The 16,102-nt window shown below is 63.8% G+C and overlaps 1 protein-coding gene across 2 annotated transcripts in view; it reads right to left on the reverse strand.

The window, feature by feature from the left end:
• ZFPM1 (zinc finger protein, FOG family member 1) overlaps window positions 1-10,711 on the reverse strand; it is a 69,294-nt gene extending 58,583 nt beyond the window's left edge. Inside the window, exon 1 of one of the 2 annotated variants that reach the window (XM_049703174.1) lies at window positions 9,943-10,711. In XM_049703174.1, the coding sequence (XP_049559131.1) occupies window positions 9,943-10,672 (730 nt within the window). In that variant the 5' untranslated portion in view covers window positions 10,673-10,711. The remainder of the gene's footprint in view (window positions 1-9,942) is intronic. The other variant, XM_049703175.1, reaches the window with a different exon arrangement.
• Between the last annotated feature and the right edge of the window lie 5,391 nt (window positions 10,712-16,102).

The following is a 16,102-nucleotide window of genomic DNA, read 5'->3' on the forward strand; positions in this document are numbered from 1 at the left end:
GCAGAGGCCTGGGAGGTGCAGGCTGGACGTGCCAAGGTTGATGGCCGGCCCAGGGGGACAGGACAGGCCGGGAGAGACGGCCCCCACCCTGCCCACCCTCCTCCCTACCTTCTTTTTCAAAAACATAATTTATCTGTGTATTATCAAGAAATCCAGACACTTTAATCAGTGAGCTATGAAGTCAGAATTTCCATTCTTATCTGCGGGAGGAGTGGAAATGGAGGAGATAGCGCAGAGAGATCGCTGGTGGGGAATGTTAATGGGTGGAGAGGCTGGGCCATTGGCCACGGAGACACCGTATCTCCCCCATTATCAAGGCCGTATCTCGCCAACCATCTCGGCGCGGTAATGGGGCCAGTTCAACTTTCCGAGTTATCACGGGAGCTGAAACCTGCGCCTGCCAGAGGCCTGGACCGGGGAGACAGTTCGGGCGGACCAGGCCCCAGCGGGCAAAGCCAGGATGGAGAGGAGGACCTGGCCGGGGCCCATGAGGGCCTGGGTGCCCACTGACCATCAAGGCCACGGCAGTGAGAGTGTGTGTGTGGCGGGGGGCGGTCCCTCTGCTCTCTGGGAAAATGTCTGGTTTGGGCGGAGCTGGGTGTGTGCATATTGTGCAGGAGGGGAAACTGAGGCAGGAGGCCACCTCAGAGCCCCAGTGGGGCTGGGGTGGTCCCAGGCCCTCCCGAGCCGTGCCAGGCCCATGAAGTGGAAAGGGTGGGTGGTGTGGGGGCATGGTGGGGGGACCGGGGTGTGGGCAGCCTGCCCTCCTGGCCTGTGGCCCGCAGGGTCCCCTATCACCTCTGCTGGAAGCCTCTTCCAGGCCCCAAGCCCCAGGAGCAGGGTGGGGACATCCTGGTGGGCTCTGCGCCCGCAGGTCCCGACCTGAGGCTCGGGGTATGCTCAGTGTGGCCCTAAAATGCTGGGGCTTCCTGCCTGCCCTCAGGGCCCCGGCATGGGATGCCCCAGGGGATGGGGCACCCAGGGCCCATAAACAGAACACATCTCCCCATTCAGAGGAAAGGGCGTCCAAATCCACTCATTCCCTGGGAGCACTTAAGCTGAGGTGCGGAGCGAGAGTCCCACCCGAGGACACCCCCCACCTGCTGCCTAGAGGGCCCATGTGACCAGGAACTGCCCCAGGAGGGCCTGGCCTTCGTGTGCCGGTTCAGCTGTGGCTCTGGTCTCTCTCCTGAAGCTGGAAGGCTGGGCAGCGGCCACTTTGGCCCAAGAGGGGTAGGGACTTGCCCAAGGTCACACAGCCACCAAGGAGACCACAGCTGGACGCTGCCTGGAACCGCAGGAAAGCCTCAGTTTCCTGGATGTAAACATGGGTGGCACCAAGCCCCGCAGGGAGAGCTCTGGCCCTGGACACCACAACCGTCGCCATCCTCTCCTCACTCCCAGGGTGGGGAGCTCGAGCCGCGGTCCTGAGTCTGACCTTTAAACCCTCTAAGCCTCAGTTTCCCCTCCATGCACCGGGCTAACTGCTGAGCCCCCCTCACAGGCTGTGAGGGGAGGACGTGAGCTCACGGCTGTAAGTGCTGGGCACCCAGCAGGGGCTTAGTAAATGCTCAGCTAACGCCTGGTCTAACGGCCAGTGACCACGAGCTGGGGTTAGTCTTGGGATGAGCCTGGGACCCCAGTAAACTCGGGTCAGATGGGGGAAGCCTCAGCTCTGTCTCTCGTTGCAAGGGGCCGAGGGCCCGATGCCAGAGCAGCCCGAAAGGCAGCGAGGGGCTTCCCCAGGCCCACCAAGCCCTCCCTGGGAGCTGAGAGTCCAGCAGTGCAGCATGGGCCCGCTGTTCCAGTGGAGGGCTCTCTAGCAGCTCTCCCCCGCTGCCCACCGCAGGAAGGAGCCGAGACCCCTGGCCCTGTGGCCCCCTGGCCTCCCGCTCCCCGGGTCTGACTTGCAGGGTGGAGAAAAGGGAAATGAAGGCAGGAGGCTGTGGCAGGTGCAAGTGGCCAGGGCAGATCAGGAAAGCTGGAGGGCTTGAAGTGAGACACCAAGAGGAACTGACAGGAAGCAGTGCAAGGGAGATGGGGGAGGGGAGAGGTGTCCCCCTTCCTCTTCATTTTAACTTTGACAAACGACAGACGACGCAGAGGCTCTGGCCCAGGCCGGACCTCTGCTGTAAGGTCTCAGCAGCCTCGCTGCCTGCGAGCTCAGCATCACAGCTGTACTTTGTAGGGGAACCAACTGACCTGCACCCAGCCCGGTGTCCCCAAGGCATCCCCGTCCTGCAGAGGTGGAGACTGCGGCTCAGGGAGGCCAGGTGAGCCTCCCGGCAGAGCCCAAGAGCCCCGCCGCAGGGAAGCTCCGGCAGCCACCCAAGTGCAGAGCCCCCTCCTCCCAGGAAGCAGCCCGCCCGCCACTTCTGGGGGTGTCTAGCAGCTGGCACAGGGTTGCACAGACCACCCCATCAACCCCATCTCCACATCGTTCGAGTGCTGTGTGACCCTGGTGCAACCACCCACCCTCTCTGATCCTCTTTTTGGGGTGCAAAATGGTTTGAGAACCCCAACCTCAGTGGGTGTATGGAGAATCACAGGAGGGGATGCCAGCGAAGTGCTTACAGGGGGTAGGCTCTGAGGCTGACTGGCTGGGTCTCTGTCCCTACTCCGCTCCAGCCCTGGGGTGGGCCCCGTGGGAACCAGGAGCACTGGGGCCAGGGCCAAGCTCGCCCCACGCCGGGGCTCGCGGAAGCTGCACACCAGGGCCCCATCACCTCTTTTACGGGAGGGGAAAACACGGCTGTGGAGCCGTGTTTTCCCCTCCCGTAAAAGAGGTGATGGGGCCCTGGTGTAGCCGGCAGGCCCAGGGGAGGCAGATCGAGGGACAGGAGGTAGAGGGGAGGGGCCTGCCTATCTGTGCCCCAGCTCTGGCCCAAGGTCAGCCACCACATTCCTGCCCCAGCGGGCACTGCCTTCTCCCAAACAGGAGACTCGGGAGGGAGGGAGGAGGGAGGGGAGGCGGGGAGGAGCTGGGCCCAGGAGGCCCTGGGAGGACACAGGATGACTCAGGAGGGCAGGACAGGTGACTGGGGGGCCGAGTGGGCACTGCCCAGAGAAACCTCGGCCCTCCTCTGGGGTCCACAGACCCAGCTCCTGGATCACAAGTTCCTGAGCATGTTACTGTCTCCCAGGGCCTCAGTTTTCTTGCCTGTAAAATGGGTCAGTCAATAACGATGATAATCGTAACAGCAGGTAAGACCCTTGGGCAGGAAAGGGACTGATGGGGCCTGGGCCCGCCCCGCCTAAGGTGCAGTCAGGGCACCCAGCCCACGACTCCCTCCCTCTTCAGAAACTAACACATGAAGGGGAGAAGGGTGGGAGGCGGGCCTCTGTGTGAAGCGTCCAGCCCTCGGGGCTTCTGGCAAAACGTCAGTAGTGCAACCAGCAGCTCCCAGGGCTGCCACGTCCGCCAAGGACCTGCCTGCGGGACCTCACTTTACAGTTTGTATCTGGGAATCTCACGGACCCCACATGCAGGCCCCAGGAGGGAGATGCTCTTATTAAGCTTCTGTTCCAAAAGCAGGAACCGAGGCAGCAGAGAGGCCACCTGCCCACAGGGTCACAGCAAGGCCAGGACTCGAGGCCACGTGGCAGCCCCCCGCTGCAGTGGCCTCCCGCTCCGGAGACAAGGGCTGGCCTGCAGCCCGGAGCCCTCGGAGGACGGTGCGGGCCCCGATCTCTGAGCTCCCACTCCCCGCTGTGGGGCACCGGGTGGGGATGGAACCCCCGGGCCCAGAGGCAAAGGTCCCTGTCCTCAGCCCGCCCAGTGGTCCCAGGGACAGCTGGGGTGGGTGGGAGCAACACGCCACCCATCAGCCAACAGCCCAGCCCCTATCTCACCTGGGATCCCAGGTGTGCTCTGCTCATCACCTTCTGTGTCCCAGCCCCGCGTGGGCACCGGACACAGCCTCTGGGGTAGATGCCGTGTCACGTGTCACCCCTGTTCTACAGACGAGAAAATAGGAGACGCTCCCTGAGGCCACTCAGCTGGGGCTGTGGTGCTGGAGCTGAGAGTTGGGGGGCGGGGCGGGGGGAAGAAGGGCGGGGCGGCCTCTCAGACCCAGACTGCCCTCATCGCCTCCTTGCCTGGAGGCAGGACTCTAGTCCCGGCCTCCCAATGTCTTCAAAACCTCATTTGCAAAATGGGGCACTGGACTGGGATGTGCCCATTGAACCAGGGGGCAAACTGAGGCAGAGAGGGGCCGCCCACACTGATGCTACCCGGGGACCCTCGGAAAGCCGCCGTTCCTTTCCAGGCCTCCAGCTCCTCCTCTGTGAAATGGGCACAGGGACACAGGAGGCCCTGGGGTCCTCTCAGTGGGCTGCCCGACCCCACAGCCCCTCAACTCTGGGCTGGCTTGGTCCAAACCCATCCAGAGCTCAGGCGGGGAGGTGAGGGGTGGGTGGGGGACAGAGGAACCTCGCTGACAACTCCCCAGTGCAGCCCCTCCTCTCTGACGAGGAAACCGCAGCCTGGAGAGGGCAAGCAACGTGTGCAGTGTGCACAGCCCGGGCACCTGCCTGGCAAGTTGTAGCTGGAACGGCTGGAGGCGAAGGCCAGCCACGAAGAGGAGAGACGGGAGGGGGGCAGGTGCGGGCCCCACTTCCTAGGCAGGGTCCTTGCATGTGTTTCACTCTCTAGGGACAGCTTGGGAAAAGGGATTTGTCCATCACAGATAAGCTGGAAACCACAGATCTAACTTGACCGATGGACCACAAAGATACTGCGGGGGAGGACGATGGGGATGCTGGCAGCTGTCTGAGAAGACGTGTATTTCCCGTCTGTGCTCACAGCTGTGCTCAGGGACCACCAGTGTCGGCATCCCCATTCTGCAGATGGGGAAACCGAGGCGAAGGCACTGAGGCTGGAAGGGGCTGAAAGAAGCCAGAGAGAAATCCTCCAAGTCTCGGCTTGAACCCAGGCTCCGGTGAGGGGGCAGCCTGACGGGAGCCTGCCCTCCCCTCCTCACAGGGACACGTGCACTGCAGCCTGAAGGCGGCTGAGCCCTTGCCCACGGGTCCGCCCGCCTCCTGCTGCCAAAGCGGAGGACACGGAGGCACAGGGGCACGCTCTGCAGGTGTTGCTGCCCCCTCTCCTGCCACCCTCTCGGTCCAGGCCACTCCTGCCTGGGTAGGGAACAGCAGGTGAGGTTCAGAGAGTGAACGTGTGATGGCGGCCTCAGTCTCCCCGTCTGTGAAACGGGGACAGGGGCCATGGGGCAGCGCCAGGAGGATCCAAGGGTATGGGGGCCGGTGGCAGGAGCCCAGCCAGGCACCCGGGCCCGGGGCTACGGGGCTGGCGACAGCGGCCGGGACGCAACAGCTGCCTCCAGGAGAGGGCCTGTCGATGGTAGATAGTCCGCCCGGGAGTGTTATTCCCGAGCCCGGCAAGCCCCAGGAACGTCTGGTTGGCATAGAAACAGGAGATAAGGGGTACAATTAATGGCATCGTGTTCCCTCCTCCTTTCTTCCCCAACTGACCCATTTAAATCCCTGGCGGTGCTGGTGCCATGCTGGGCTCCCAGTGACCTCTGGGGAGGGGCTGGCTAGGTGGGCGGGATGAGACTGGGGCTCAGGGCACTGGCAGGGCTGGATGAAGCCTCCTGGGACCCCATCCCCCTACCCTGCGCAGAAACATCTCCGGAAGGAGGTCACAGGAGACTCGGCAAGGGCAGGGCTGGGGAAAGACCCCTGGGCACCTCTGCTCCCAGAGGCCCATTTCACAGGTGTGGAGACTGAGGCCGGGGAAGCCCAGAGGCAGACAAAGGCAAGAGACTGTGGGAAAGCAGCGTGATGTCCACAGCGGGGCCAGACTGCCTGCCTTCCAACTCTGGCTGTCATTTTCTTGGGTGAGAAACTTAACTTCTCTGTGCTTCAGTTTCCCCAAGATGTAAACGGTAAGAACAGGACCTGCCTTAAGATAACACGTGGCCTGGCACAGAGTAAGCCCCGTGAGTATTAGCTACCATAGATATCATTATTACTATCTAACGAGCAAATGAGCCGTCTGTCTTCCCTCAGGCCCAGGAATGCAGGAAAACCAGCGTGAAGGCCCAGCCCCAGGGCCTGAGAGCTCGGCCCCGGCTGCCGCCCACCAGAACTCTGCTCAAGGCCAGGTTCAGGGAATGGGGGCTGGGAGCCAGTCTCTGCATCTCTAAGGCCCGGGTCCCTGGCTCACTGTAGCTTGGCCCCCATGCCCCCAGGGCTCTGAGGAGGGCGCGGAGGCCAGCTGAGGGCAGCCATGGTGCCCGTCCACCCCCGGTTGGCAGGCAAGGTCACACCGGATTTCCAGAGACGGGAAACTGAGGCTGCAGAAGGCACAGCCACCTGCTCGTGGGGCTCGAGTTACGGGCAGCCAGGCTGCCAAAGCCCCGTGTTTCCTTGCTTCTCTGCCGTCACAGTGGGGTGGTGGGTGCTGCAAGGTGACCCCTGGGAACCAGGCAGCTTCCCAGGAGCCTCCCACACCTGGCAGGGGGAGGTGCATCGCTCTGTGCAGATAATCCTCTCAAGTTCATAAAAACTGAGAGACCACCTCACCCCCCTTCCGGCCCAACCCAGTCTCTCTCCGGAACCAGCCCTCACCAGAGGCACGGCCAGCCTCCAGGTGGGCGTCTGCCTGCTGGGGAGAGCGGGCAGGTGGCTTAAAGCTCGGAGTGAATGAGTCATCCTGTGGCCACCAATAATTTGCTTAACCAAGCTCCGAGAACGTGTGAAAAACACCTCCGTCTGCAATGGAGCAGCTGTTCGGGCTGGGACTTCTTCCGGGAGCCCCTTGCCTGGCTGGCCTCGACTTCCACTTGGCATCTGGAGCCATGGTCCGCAGGGGCCCTCCCACTGCAAAAGGGCTCTGTGGTCCCCTCGGCATCCCCAGTGTGACCGGGGGGCTTGCTCCTGTCCCCACTGTCCAGAGTTGGAAACTGAGGCTAGCCCACTGTCCCTGGAGGCACCCCCAACAGCTGGCCTCTTCCTGACCTCCTCTGGAGGTCTCCCCTTGCAGGCAGTGCCCCCACCTGCCCCCATCCACCCCCACCTCCCCGGTTTCCGTACTGCTCTCTGCCAGCCCCTGGTCAGCTCACCCCTCCCCTGGCTCCCCAGGGCAGTGGCTACGACCCAGTACTCGCATTCAGCAAGTGCTCAGTGAAGACCTCCTGAGTGAATGAAGGCAGGTCTGAGCAGACCTTCCCTTCTGATTTGGGGGACCTGCTCAAAGAGATGCCAGCACGCTGTGTTCCCCCCAACCTCGGCTCGGCAGCAGAAGCCACTTCGATTCTTTTTTCAAGAAAACTCCACGCAGGTTACACTTACCACTTGACAGGAAGAACACCAACACCAACTTGATTCAAGGGGGAAAACACCCTCTCTCCTTCTGGAGGTGACACCCCTGACTCTGCTATCTCACACCATCTAATAGGAATCAGGGCTGGGTGTCCTCCCTCCCCTCCTCCCCGCTCCTGGCCGGTGCAAAGTCAGTTTTCTTTCATTTTGACGGACTGTACCACCCGCAGGGGGAGGATCAACTTCCTGGCAATGAAGTGTGTTTGGGATGAAAACTCGCCCAAACGGACCCAGGCACGCACGCCCCTCCACCCCTCCCCGGCAGGTCGGAGGCCCCCCACTCGCCCCAGCCGCGACGCCCCCGCGCTGTTGTTGCCTCGAACCCGGCGGGGCCTGGTGGCCATAGATAAGGGCTCTTATCGCTTTGGGAGATCGCCATCCGGCCGACCGGCCCGGCGCTTATCTGAGCTCACATCGACCCGGGCGGGAGGAAACCTCGGCGGGCCAGGGCGCCGGGGGTCCCGAGCTGCGCTCCGCCCCGCGCTCCCCGCCAGCGCGGCCCGGCCTATCGTCGCAGCCATCTGGCCGGCCAAGGCCGCGCTCCCGCCTCGCCCTCCCCCGCTCCCACGTTTGAAGTTAATAAATGGGCGCGCCTATCGCCGCCGCCATCGGTTGTGCGCCTTATCAGCGCGGCACATCTATCTCTGCGCGGAACAAAAGGCGCACAGAGGCGCGGGCAGCTGCGCCCCGGCTTTGGTGGGGGCCCCGGGGGGGGCGGCGGCCCAAGCGCTCGGGCCCCTCCCCTCCACACCCGCGGCCTGGTCGCAGGTGAGGCCAGAGCGGCGGGCACACAGCCGCCAGGGCCCTACGCACAGCCGCAGGCAGAGGGCGGGCGGCAGAGGGCGGGCGTGCGGGCGCCGCCGCTTGGTGACAATCAGCGCTCGCATCTTAACGCGCCAAGATCTGCCAGGGGGAGGAGGCGCCCGGGGCCGCGGGCTGAAGGGAGGGTGCCCCGTCCCCGCCTCCCAGGGCCGGCCCTCTCCCCAGCCCGCTTACCGGGCGCGCTGAAGGTGGACAGCGGGGGCTCGCCCTCGCGCCCGCTTTGGTCCCTGTCCCCAACACGCACCGCTCGGTCGACCCAGCTGAGCCCGGGCGCTCGCTCCGCTCTGGGCCTTATCGGCTCTGGCGATCGGCTCCCAACCTGCGATCTCCCTGCCCGCGCTATCTGCATTTCTCATCACGCTGAAACACATACACACGCACACACGAGAACAGACCGAACAGAGGCGCACAGGGGAGGAGGGGAAAAAGAAACCAGAGAACCAGCGCAGATCGGGACCTGTGGGTGGTTTTAATACTTGAGTTGATAGAAAGCGACTTTCGGAAAACAGGTCCCGCTTGCACACTGAGGAGTCGGGTTACGGGAACCCGGATTCATGCTTGCCTTCCCCCTCTCTGGGACCTCGGGAGTAGACACTCCCCCAGGAGCATGCACACAGGGTTCTGGTGGCAATGGTCATGTGGACAGAAGAGGCAGTGCGGGGGAACATGGGGCTGGGCAGTGGTCTGGCCCCCTCTTCGCCTCCTGGGCAGCCCCAGCGACCTGCTGGTCTGGCCGGGGAGATGTGGCCCCGCACTCTGGCCCTGGCAGCAGAGGCGCGAAGTTATTACTGGCGTGGGGTGGGGAGCCGTGCTTCCTGTGCACTGCCCTCTCTCTCCCTGCTCAGGCAGCCGAGGGGCCCCAAGAGTACGGGGCGCTCTTATCTCCGGGGGGCATCATCAGTGTGGACACAGCAGCTGCCTGCCCCCCCTCCCCCACCGGGGGAGTGGCCCGCGGGCCAGACGGGTGAGACACTTGGACGCGTGCGGAGGCGACCCTGGCCCAGGACTGAGTCCCAGGAGACCCCTCCCCGACCCCTCGGCTAGAGAGTGTGTGTGACCGCAAGCCACCCAGCGCACAGCGCCCCTGCAGTCCTGGCTGGGACACAGGGAGGGGAGGACCTCCAGGAGGCTGTCCCCGGGCAGGGAAGGCTCGAGTTCGAGACCCAGAGACAGGGCTGGAGCCCAGCGCGTGGGCTGAGGTAGCTACACCTCCACCCTCCAAGCCAGGCGGCTCTGCAAGCCAGCGGGAGTGGGGGTGGGCGCCGGCGGGTCTCCGCCTCTTGGCCGTGCACTTCCACGCGCCCCGGGTGCCCCCTCTCCCTCCCAGGTCTCTCTCTTTCTCCCTCTAGATACAAAGCCTGGGAGAGTCAACCGCGCGAGATAAGATCACAATTTCAGCCCGTCCCGACAGAGCGATCTTATCAGGATGGGACTTGCAGAATGGAATATTTTAAACTTTATCTGAGCCCAGATCGGGCCGCCTTATCGCCGCACCATCTCGGGGGATGCGGGGGAGGGGCAGGCCGCGAGGTGGCCGCGCCCCCAGCAACCCCGTTCTGGCCCTCTGGGCGGACACCCCCACCAGGCGGGACCCCCGGTGCCGGTGCCGAGACGCGGGGGACCGGCCCGCCAGCGGAGATTAGATTACGGCGCGCTTGGCACACAGCGTGGGGGGCGCGGCGCGGGGTGAAGGTCGCGGGCGCCGCGGGCAGAGCGGGACGGACCGGGGGCGGACCGGCGGGGGTCGGGGCCGGCGGGCAAAGTTTGACTCACGCTTGATCTGCCGGGGGTTGCTCTGTTTCCTCCTGGACATGTCTCCGGCGCCGCGCGCCCTCGTGGCGGCCGCCTCTAGCCCCTGGCGGGCGGCGGCGGGCGGCGGGGGCGCGGCGGGGCCGCGGGGCGGCTCATGCCCCCGGCCCCTGGGCTCCGCGGCCGCCCCGGCCCGCGCCCCCAGCCCGCCGCGTCCGGCCCGGCGCCGCTGCGGAGGCCGGAGGCTCGGCCCTGCTGTGCGGCCGCGCGGACCGCCGGGGCCGGCGGGCGGCGGGCTGCTGCCGGCTCCTCCGCCTCCGCGCAGACGCCGCCGCCGCCGCTCGGCTCTTCTCAATGGAACCTGCGGGCAGCGCGCGGCGAACCGGGCGGCCTCGGCCCGGGCGCTCGGGGCGTGCGGGCGGGGCGTCCGCGTCACGGCGCCGCGCCTCCGGACCCGCCCCCACCGCTGGCCCCGCCCCCAGCGCCGCGGCCTCGCCCCGCCTGCACAGAGTTGGCCCGCCCCCGGGCGGATCTTGTTACCTCGCGGCCCTGGCCCCGCCCCGCCCCGCCGCCCTGGCCCGCCCCTGGACTGGCCCTGTTTCCTCGCCGCAATGGCCCCGCCCCGCCTTCTGGCCCCGCCCCCAGAGAGCTGAACCCGCCCCCGGCCCTGGGTAGACCTGTGGCCTCCTCGACTACTCCTTCGGCCCTGCCGCTTTGTCCCCAGACCCGGCTCAGACTCGGCGGCCCAAGGCATCCCGCCGCCCCGCGTCCGGCCGGGCTCCAGACCTCCCTGGACCCGCCTCCTCGGCGCAGCTGCAGCTCCGCCCCCCAGCCTGACCTGACCTGGTTCGGTTCCTGGACACCGAAGCCCCGCCCAGACCACGCCCCCAAACCATGGCTCCGACCTCCACCGCCCATGACTCCGCCCCCCGCTCTGTAACTCCGCCTCCAGGGCCTCGGTCCCGCCCAGAACCTCTGGGCTCTGCGACCACCCTCCCCGGCCCGCGGGATGGGGGACGGTGAGGGCCGGGTCAGGAAGCCCGAGGCCTTGACGCTCCACATTGCCTTGGACCAGATTTGGGGTTTGGAGCCGGCTCTGACAGGGTGGGGCTTCTGCCCAAGGCTGTGGTGGAAGAGCGGCATCCCTGGGGTTCGCCACCTCCGGTGGCTGCAGCCCCAAGTGGAGAGTGGGGGACTTCGGGTCCCCCTCCCTTGGGCTCAGATATGGCTGGAGATCGGGGGCGGGGGTGGTGTGGAAGCCAGCGGCCTGTGCCTGCTCCCCCCGCAGCTGCCCCCAGGCGTTGACCCTCTGGGCCTCTCCTCCCCCGGCCGTGCCTCTAAAGGGCGCCCCTGCTGGAGGCCCAGGAAGAAGACCCTTCGCGGGCTGAGAGAACCCCTAAGCCCCCTCCCCGCCTGGAACAGTCAGAAGGGAGCGAGGTCAGTGCTGCCTGTTCCAGCCATGGAAACGGAGACCGAGCCTTCTGTTCTTTGGGATATGTTCATGGGATCCCAGAGGCCCCCCATTTTCCAGGGAGGCTCAAAGTCATACACCATTAGAGTTGCCCCTGGGGGCTCAAGTGTATTCTTTTAACATTCTTGGCCTGCATTTGGTGCCTACCCCCACCCCCCATATTCACAAGAAATAGGAAGTTAGCAGGGCCCAGGGGCTAATGGGAAGACCTTTGCAAACAGGACACCTGGATGCCTGTCCAGAAAGCTGGGCCCACCCATCTGATGGCATCAGATAATCATCACAACTGTCACATATGGAGGCTGGCTAGGTACTGAGTACTCTGCCCGTGAGACCCCCCCCTCATTCTGACTCCTGTTACCTTTGCCCCTGCCCCACGGAAGAGGAAAAGGTTGCCCTCAGAACCTGGGCACTCTCCCCTGCCCTACCGCTGCTCCCAGGAGGGCAGGAGATTGGCAGGCAGGGCAGAAGGTTGAGGTCTACCCCAGGACCTGCCACTGCCAGTGGACAGAGAAGAACACTAAGGCCGGGAGGCCAAGAGACCTGTCCAGGGTCACGTGCTCACCAGCTCTTCCCACTCCAGGGCCAAGGGGTACAGCCTTCCTAGAGTTACCCGGTGCTGCACCCCTCCTCTGGGGAGCATGGGGCCCATGGATGGCTGGTTCACTCGGCCCAGGGCTCCCACATGTTTATCAACTGGACAAGGGGCCCCACCTGTCTGGGTTTCTCATTGGGCCTGCTGCCTTCCCCAAAGGGGGCCTCTTTACAGGATGGGAACCTCAGTCAGGCAGTCAGGGGGATTCCTGGAGGAGGTGGCCGCGGGCTGGAGCTGTGCTGGGTTTGAGGCTCCATGCATAGCAAGTGACGCCCAGGTTGGTGCTGCTGGAATGCCTGGAGGTCTGTGTCGAGGAGGGTTCTGAGGGTCAGCAGGTGGAGGAGAACCACGATCAATTAGTGATGTCTGTCTAGGGTGCAGGAGGAAAAGAGTGGCAGGACTTTGGCCACTTCAGGTTCTGAGAGGAGAGACAACCCCAGTTGCCCAGGGACTTAGAGGCAGAGGCAGGTCCTGCTGACCAGGATCCACTAAATCATTCTCAGGGCTCAGTGAAAAATGAACACGTGGGGCCCCTTGTTCAAAAATTAAGAATTTCCGGGCAGCAACAGAAGAGCCTTAAGCCAAGTGCAGGGCTCTGTGCACCTGCGCGGGTCAAGTGCCCATCAAACGCCATGACAGGGGACTTCCCTGGTGGTGCAGTGGTTAAGAATCCGCCTGCAAATGCAGGGGACACGAGTTCGAGCCCTGGTCTGGGAAGATCCCACATGCTGCGGAGCAACTAAGCCCGTGCGCCACAACTCCTGAGCCCGTGAGCCGCAACTACTGAAGCCTGCGCGCCTAGAGCCCATGCTCCACAACAAGAGAAGCCACTGCAATGAGAAGCCCGCGCAACGCGACGAAGAGTAGCCCCCGCTCTCCGCAACCAGAGAAGCCCTGCGCGCAGCAACGGAGACCCAACGCACCCAAAATTAAAAATAAATAAATTTATAAAAAACAAACAAACAAAAAACCCCGCCATGACAGCCCTGACCCAGGCCCGTGATGTTTCTGGGGCACTTGGCTTCCATGCTTTGCCCCCTCTGTCTGCCCTGCACGGGGATATTATTACCGCCACCGTACAGATGAGGAAACTCCAGCTTGCTTGTGACCGATGGCGGTGTCACAGGACCTCGCTCACACAGGCCACTATACCCTCAGGGGAGGTCTGTTGATACGGACGATAAACTGAGGAAAGAGGAGCAAGAAATGCTGTGGAAAGGCAGGCCCGGCTCAGCCCAGAGCAGGAGCGACCGCCTCTGCCTGGGGAAATCAAGGAAGGCTAACTGGAGGAGGTGCCATCTCTGTGGAGTTTTGCAGGGATCCCTGCTCAGATGGGAGAGGGTTCCATCTGGCCACCTGCAGCCCCTGTGGGAGTGCCAAGATTCACATCCAAACGTCACTGGTGGAGAAAACAGAACTGCATTCAGTCCACTTGGGGGTTGGCAACACCCACTATGGAGCTGAGAAGGGCTTGGCGTGGAGCTGGGCTGCCCTGACCACGGCCTGGATGTTTCCTGCTTTGCTGGATTTCAAGGTCTAATAGTCTGGAGGCCTCTCGGGAAGGCTCCAAGGTTGTCTGGGCCTAGGGAAGTCTCCTGGGGATGGCTCTAGGGGCGATGTCATTGTCGGCATCACCAGTCTTTTCCGAGCCCTTCTTCTGGGCTGGTTCACGGTCTCTCGTGATGTCCTTGACCACCTCTGGTGGTCACCCAGGCAGAAGGTGGCAGAGCTGGGCCTAGGACACAGCTTCCAAGGCTGTCGCGGTGGTGATGAAGACGCTGAGGTTCAGAGTGGCCCTGCAGCTCAGAAGTGGTGACCCCAGGCAGTCGCACTCCAGAGCCCGGGTTCTTAACCCTGGCTGTGCCCCAGGAGAACTGGGTTTGAACCCTGGCTCTCCAACATTGGAGGCTGCGACCCTGAGCAAGTCCTGAAGCAGTGAGGTCCTTGGCTTCCTCATCTGCCAGTGGGGGTGGGGGGCATGACCCTCAGGGCTCCCCTAGCCTTGGTGCCACTGTGGCTCTGGGCTCACGTCTGCTCCACCGCTGCCCTCTGCCCTGTGGGGTGGCAACCGTGGGCCTGGCTCTGCTGACGGGCATGCTCCCTGCTGCCCCGACCCAGGAGGACTACCCGGGGCCGGGCAGTGGCTGCTGGTGGGGAGGGGGCTGACTGTGGCGCCTCCCACATCCCACCTTCTGCACTGGTTGCTAGGTGATGACCAAGCGAACCACAGAATGTTCTAGACACTTAAGCTGGACACCGAATGATGAAGACTGTTCAGGAGAGAGTGGTGGCAGAAGGGCGTTCTCAGCTGAGGGAAAGGCTGGGAGGGCTGGACAGACCGTGGGGAGCGCGTCCCAAGCCCAGGTCAGGTGAGGGGCCTCTGATGGCCAGGCCACACCGTGAGCCCTCTTTCTGCTTCACTATGCCCCCAGTGTCCCTGACTTCACCTCCGTATAGCTCTGAGAGGCCCTGTGGGGACACTGTTGTCAGCCCAACCCCCGCTCCAAGCTTCCCTTACCTACCACCCTGACCACTACCGGATCCCCACAGCCACTCCTGGCCCCACTACAGGCTGAAGCCAGCCGGGCCTTCCGTTAAGCGAATGATAACCTCAGGCCCTGCCCTGCCCTTACCTTCTCCTCTGACCCTCCCTGAATGTGGGTCCCGGTGGCCTGTGGCCACAGGGCCCTTGCACAAGCTGTCCCTGCTACCCGGTGCACCCTTCCCTCCCACTGCCTGGCCCCCCACCCTTCCTCAGGGAGCTCCTGACTGCTCCTCTCTGGTCCAGCTTGCAGGGCCCAGGTGCCTTTTCTGTGGTACTCAGCACGCTGTTACCTTACGCTTGCTGTGGTATGAGTGAGTTGTGGACGGTTCCTCAGTGCCAGGGCCCGTGCTGAGCACCGTCTGCTCCCAACAGCTCTCTGAAGAAGGGATGGTTAGAATTCTCATTTGCCAGACAAGGAAACTGAGGCTCAGAGAAGTGAAGTCAGTCCCCCAAGGCCACACAGCAGGTGAGCAGCAGAGCGGGAGTCTCCCTAGGAAACGCACGCCTGCTGCTCCAGAATGGGCCCTGGTGGCTGCGCTGGGGGGAAGGGGACCCAGGCCTCGCTCCCACCGCTGCTGGCCAGCCCAAGGCCCTGGAGCCGCTGGGCCGTCGTGCCAGGGGCCCTCACCGAAGCTTGTCAACACCGGCTCTGTGAAGGGTTTAATTAACTTCCTGTTTCAAGGGGGTATAATGAGTTCTAAGCACCACGTGACTCCATAGGGAGGTCAAATGGCAGCAAGGATGTCAAAATAAATTAAGTTAGGGATCAGAGGCGGCCTGCAGGAGGGGCAGGGGAGAAGCCGGGTGATGCCAGTGACAACTGGATGCCGCCTGGGCCACCCTGCGGGGAGGGGAGGTGTACGGGGCGGTGGGCTGCTGCCCGGGCTGCCCCCGTGGTGGCTCGGACTGGCTCTGGCCTGGGAGATGGGCTCAGGTGGTCCCTGTTTGATATCCACCGCCCACCCCTCAGACATCTTGGGGGAGCAGAGACGGTGGAACGAGTCTGGTCTCCTCCCGGCTCAGCAGTCCTCTCTGAAACCAGCACCTCTAACAAGCTGCACCCTCTGAGAGCCCGGGACGCAAAGGTTCTTGCCGGGAAACTGTCCTCTGGTATTAGTGAGATCCACCCCTTCATGCAGCTGCCCAGGTGTGGCCCATTTACCAGCCAGGCGCAGACAGGAAAGATTATCTGGACATTTCCCAACCAAGAGAGCGGGGGTCACGTGGGTTACATCACCAGATAGGAAGCGCACACTTCCTCGTTCGCCCTCCTTCCTTCCTTCCCCCTCCCCCTCCCCTTCCCCCCTCCCCCCACAGACGTGGATTGCGCTCCCATACTGGGCACTGGAGGTACAACTGTGAACAGCACACAGGACGCGTCACTCAGGGTCCAGCGGCAGGACAATAGCCAGGATTAAGGAGTGGGCTGTGGGGCACATCAGGTCTAAGTACAGCGGGCTGGGGCCTGGGGCAATGGGGGTGCAGCTGGCATCTTAGCATGTGGTTAGGGAGGCCACAGAGAAGAGGTGCCACCTGAGCAAAGACCTCAAGGAGGGGAGGGAGGGAGGGAGCC

This window comes from Orcinus orca, chromosome 20, assembly GCF_937001465.1.
Source record: "Orcinus orca chromosome 20, mOrcOrc1.1, whole genome shotgun sequence".
In the NCBI taxonomy this organism is placed as follows: Eukaryota; Metazoa; Chordata; class Mammalia; order Artiodactyla; family Delphinidae; genus Orcinus; species Orcinus orca.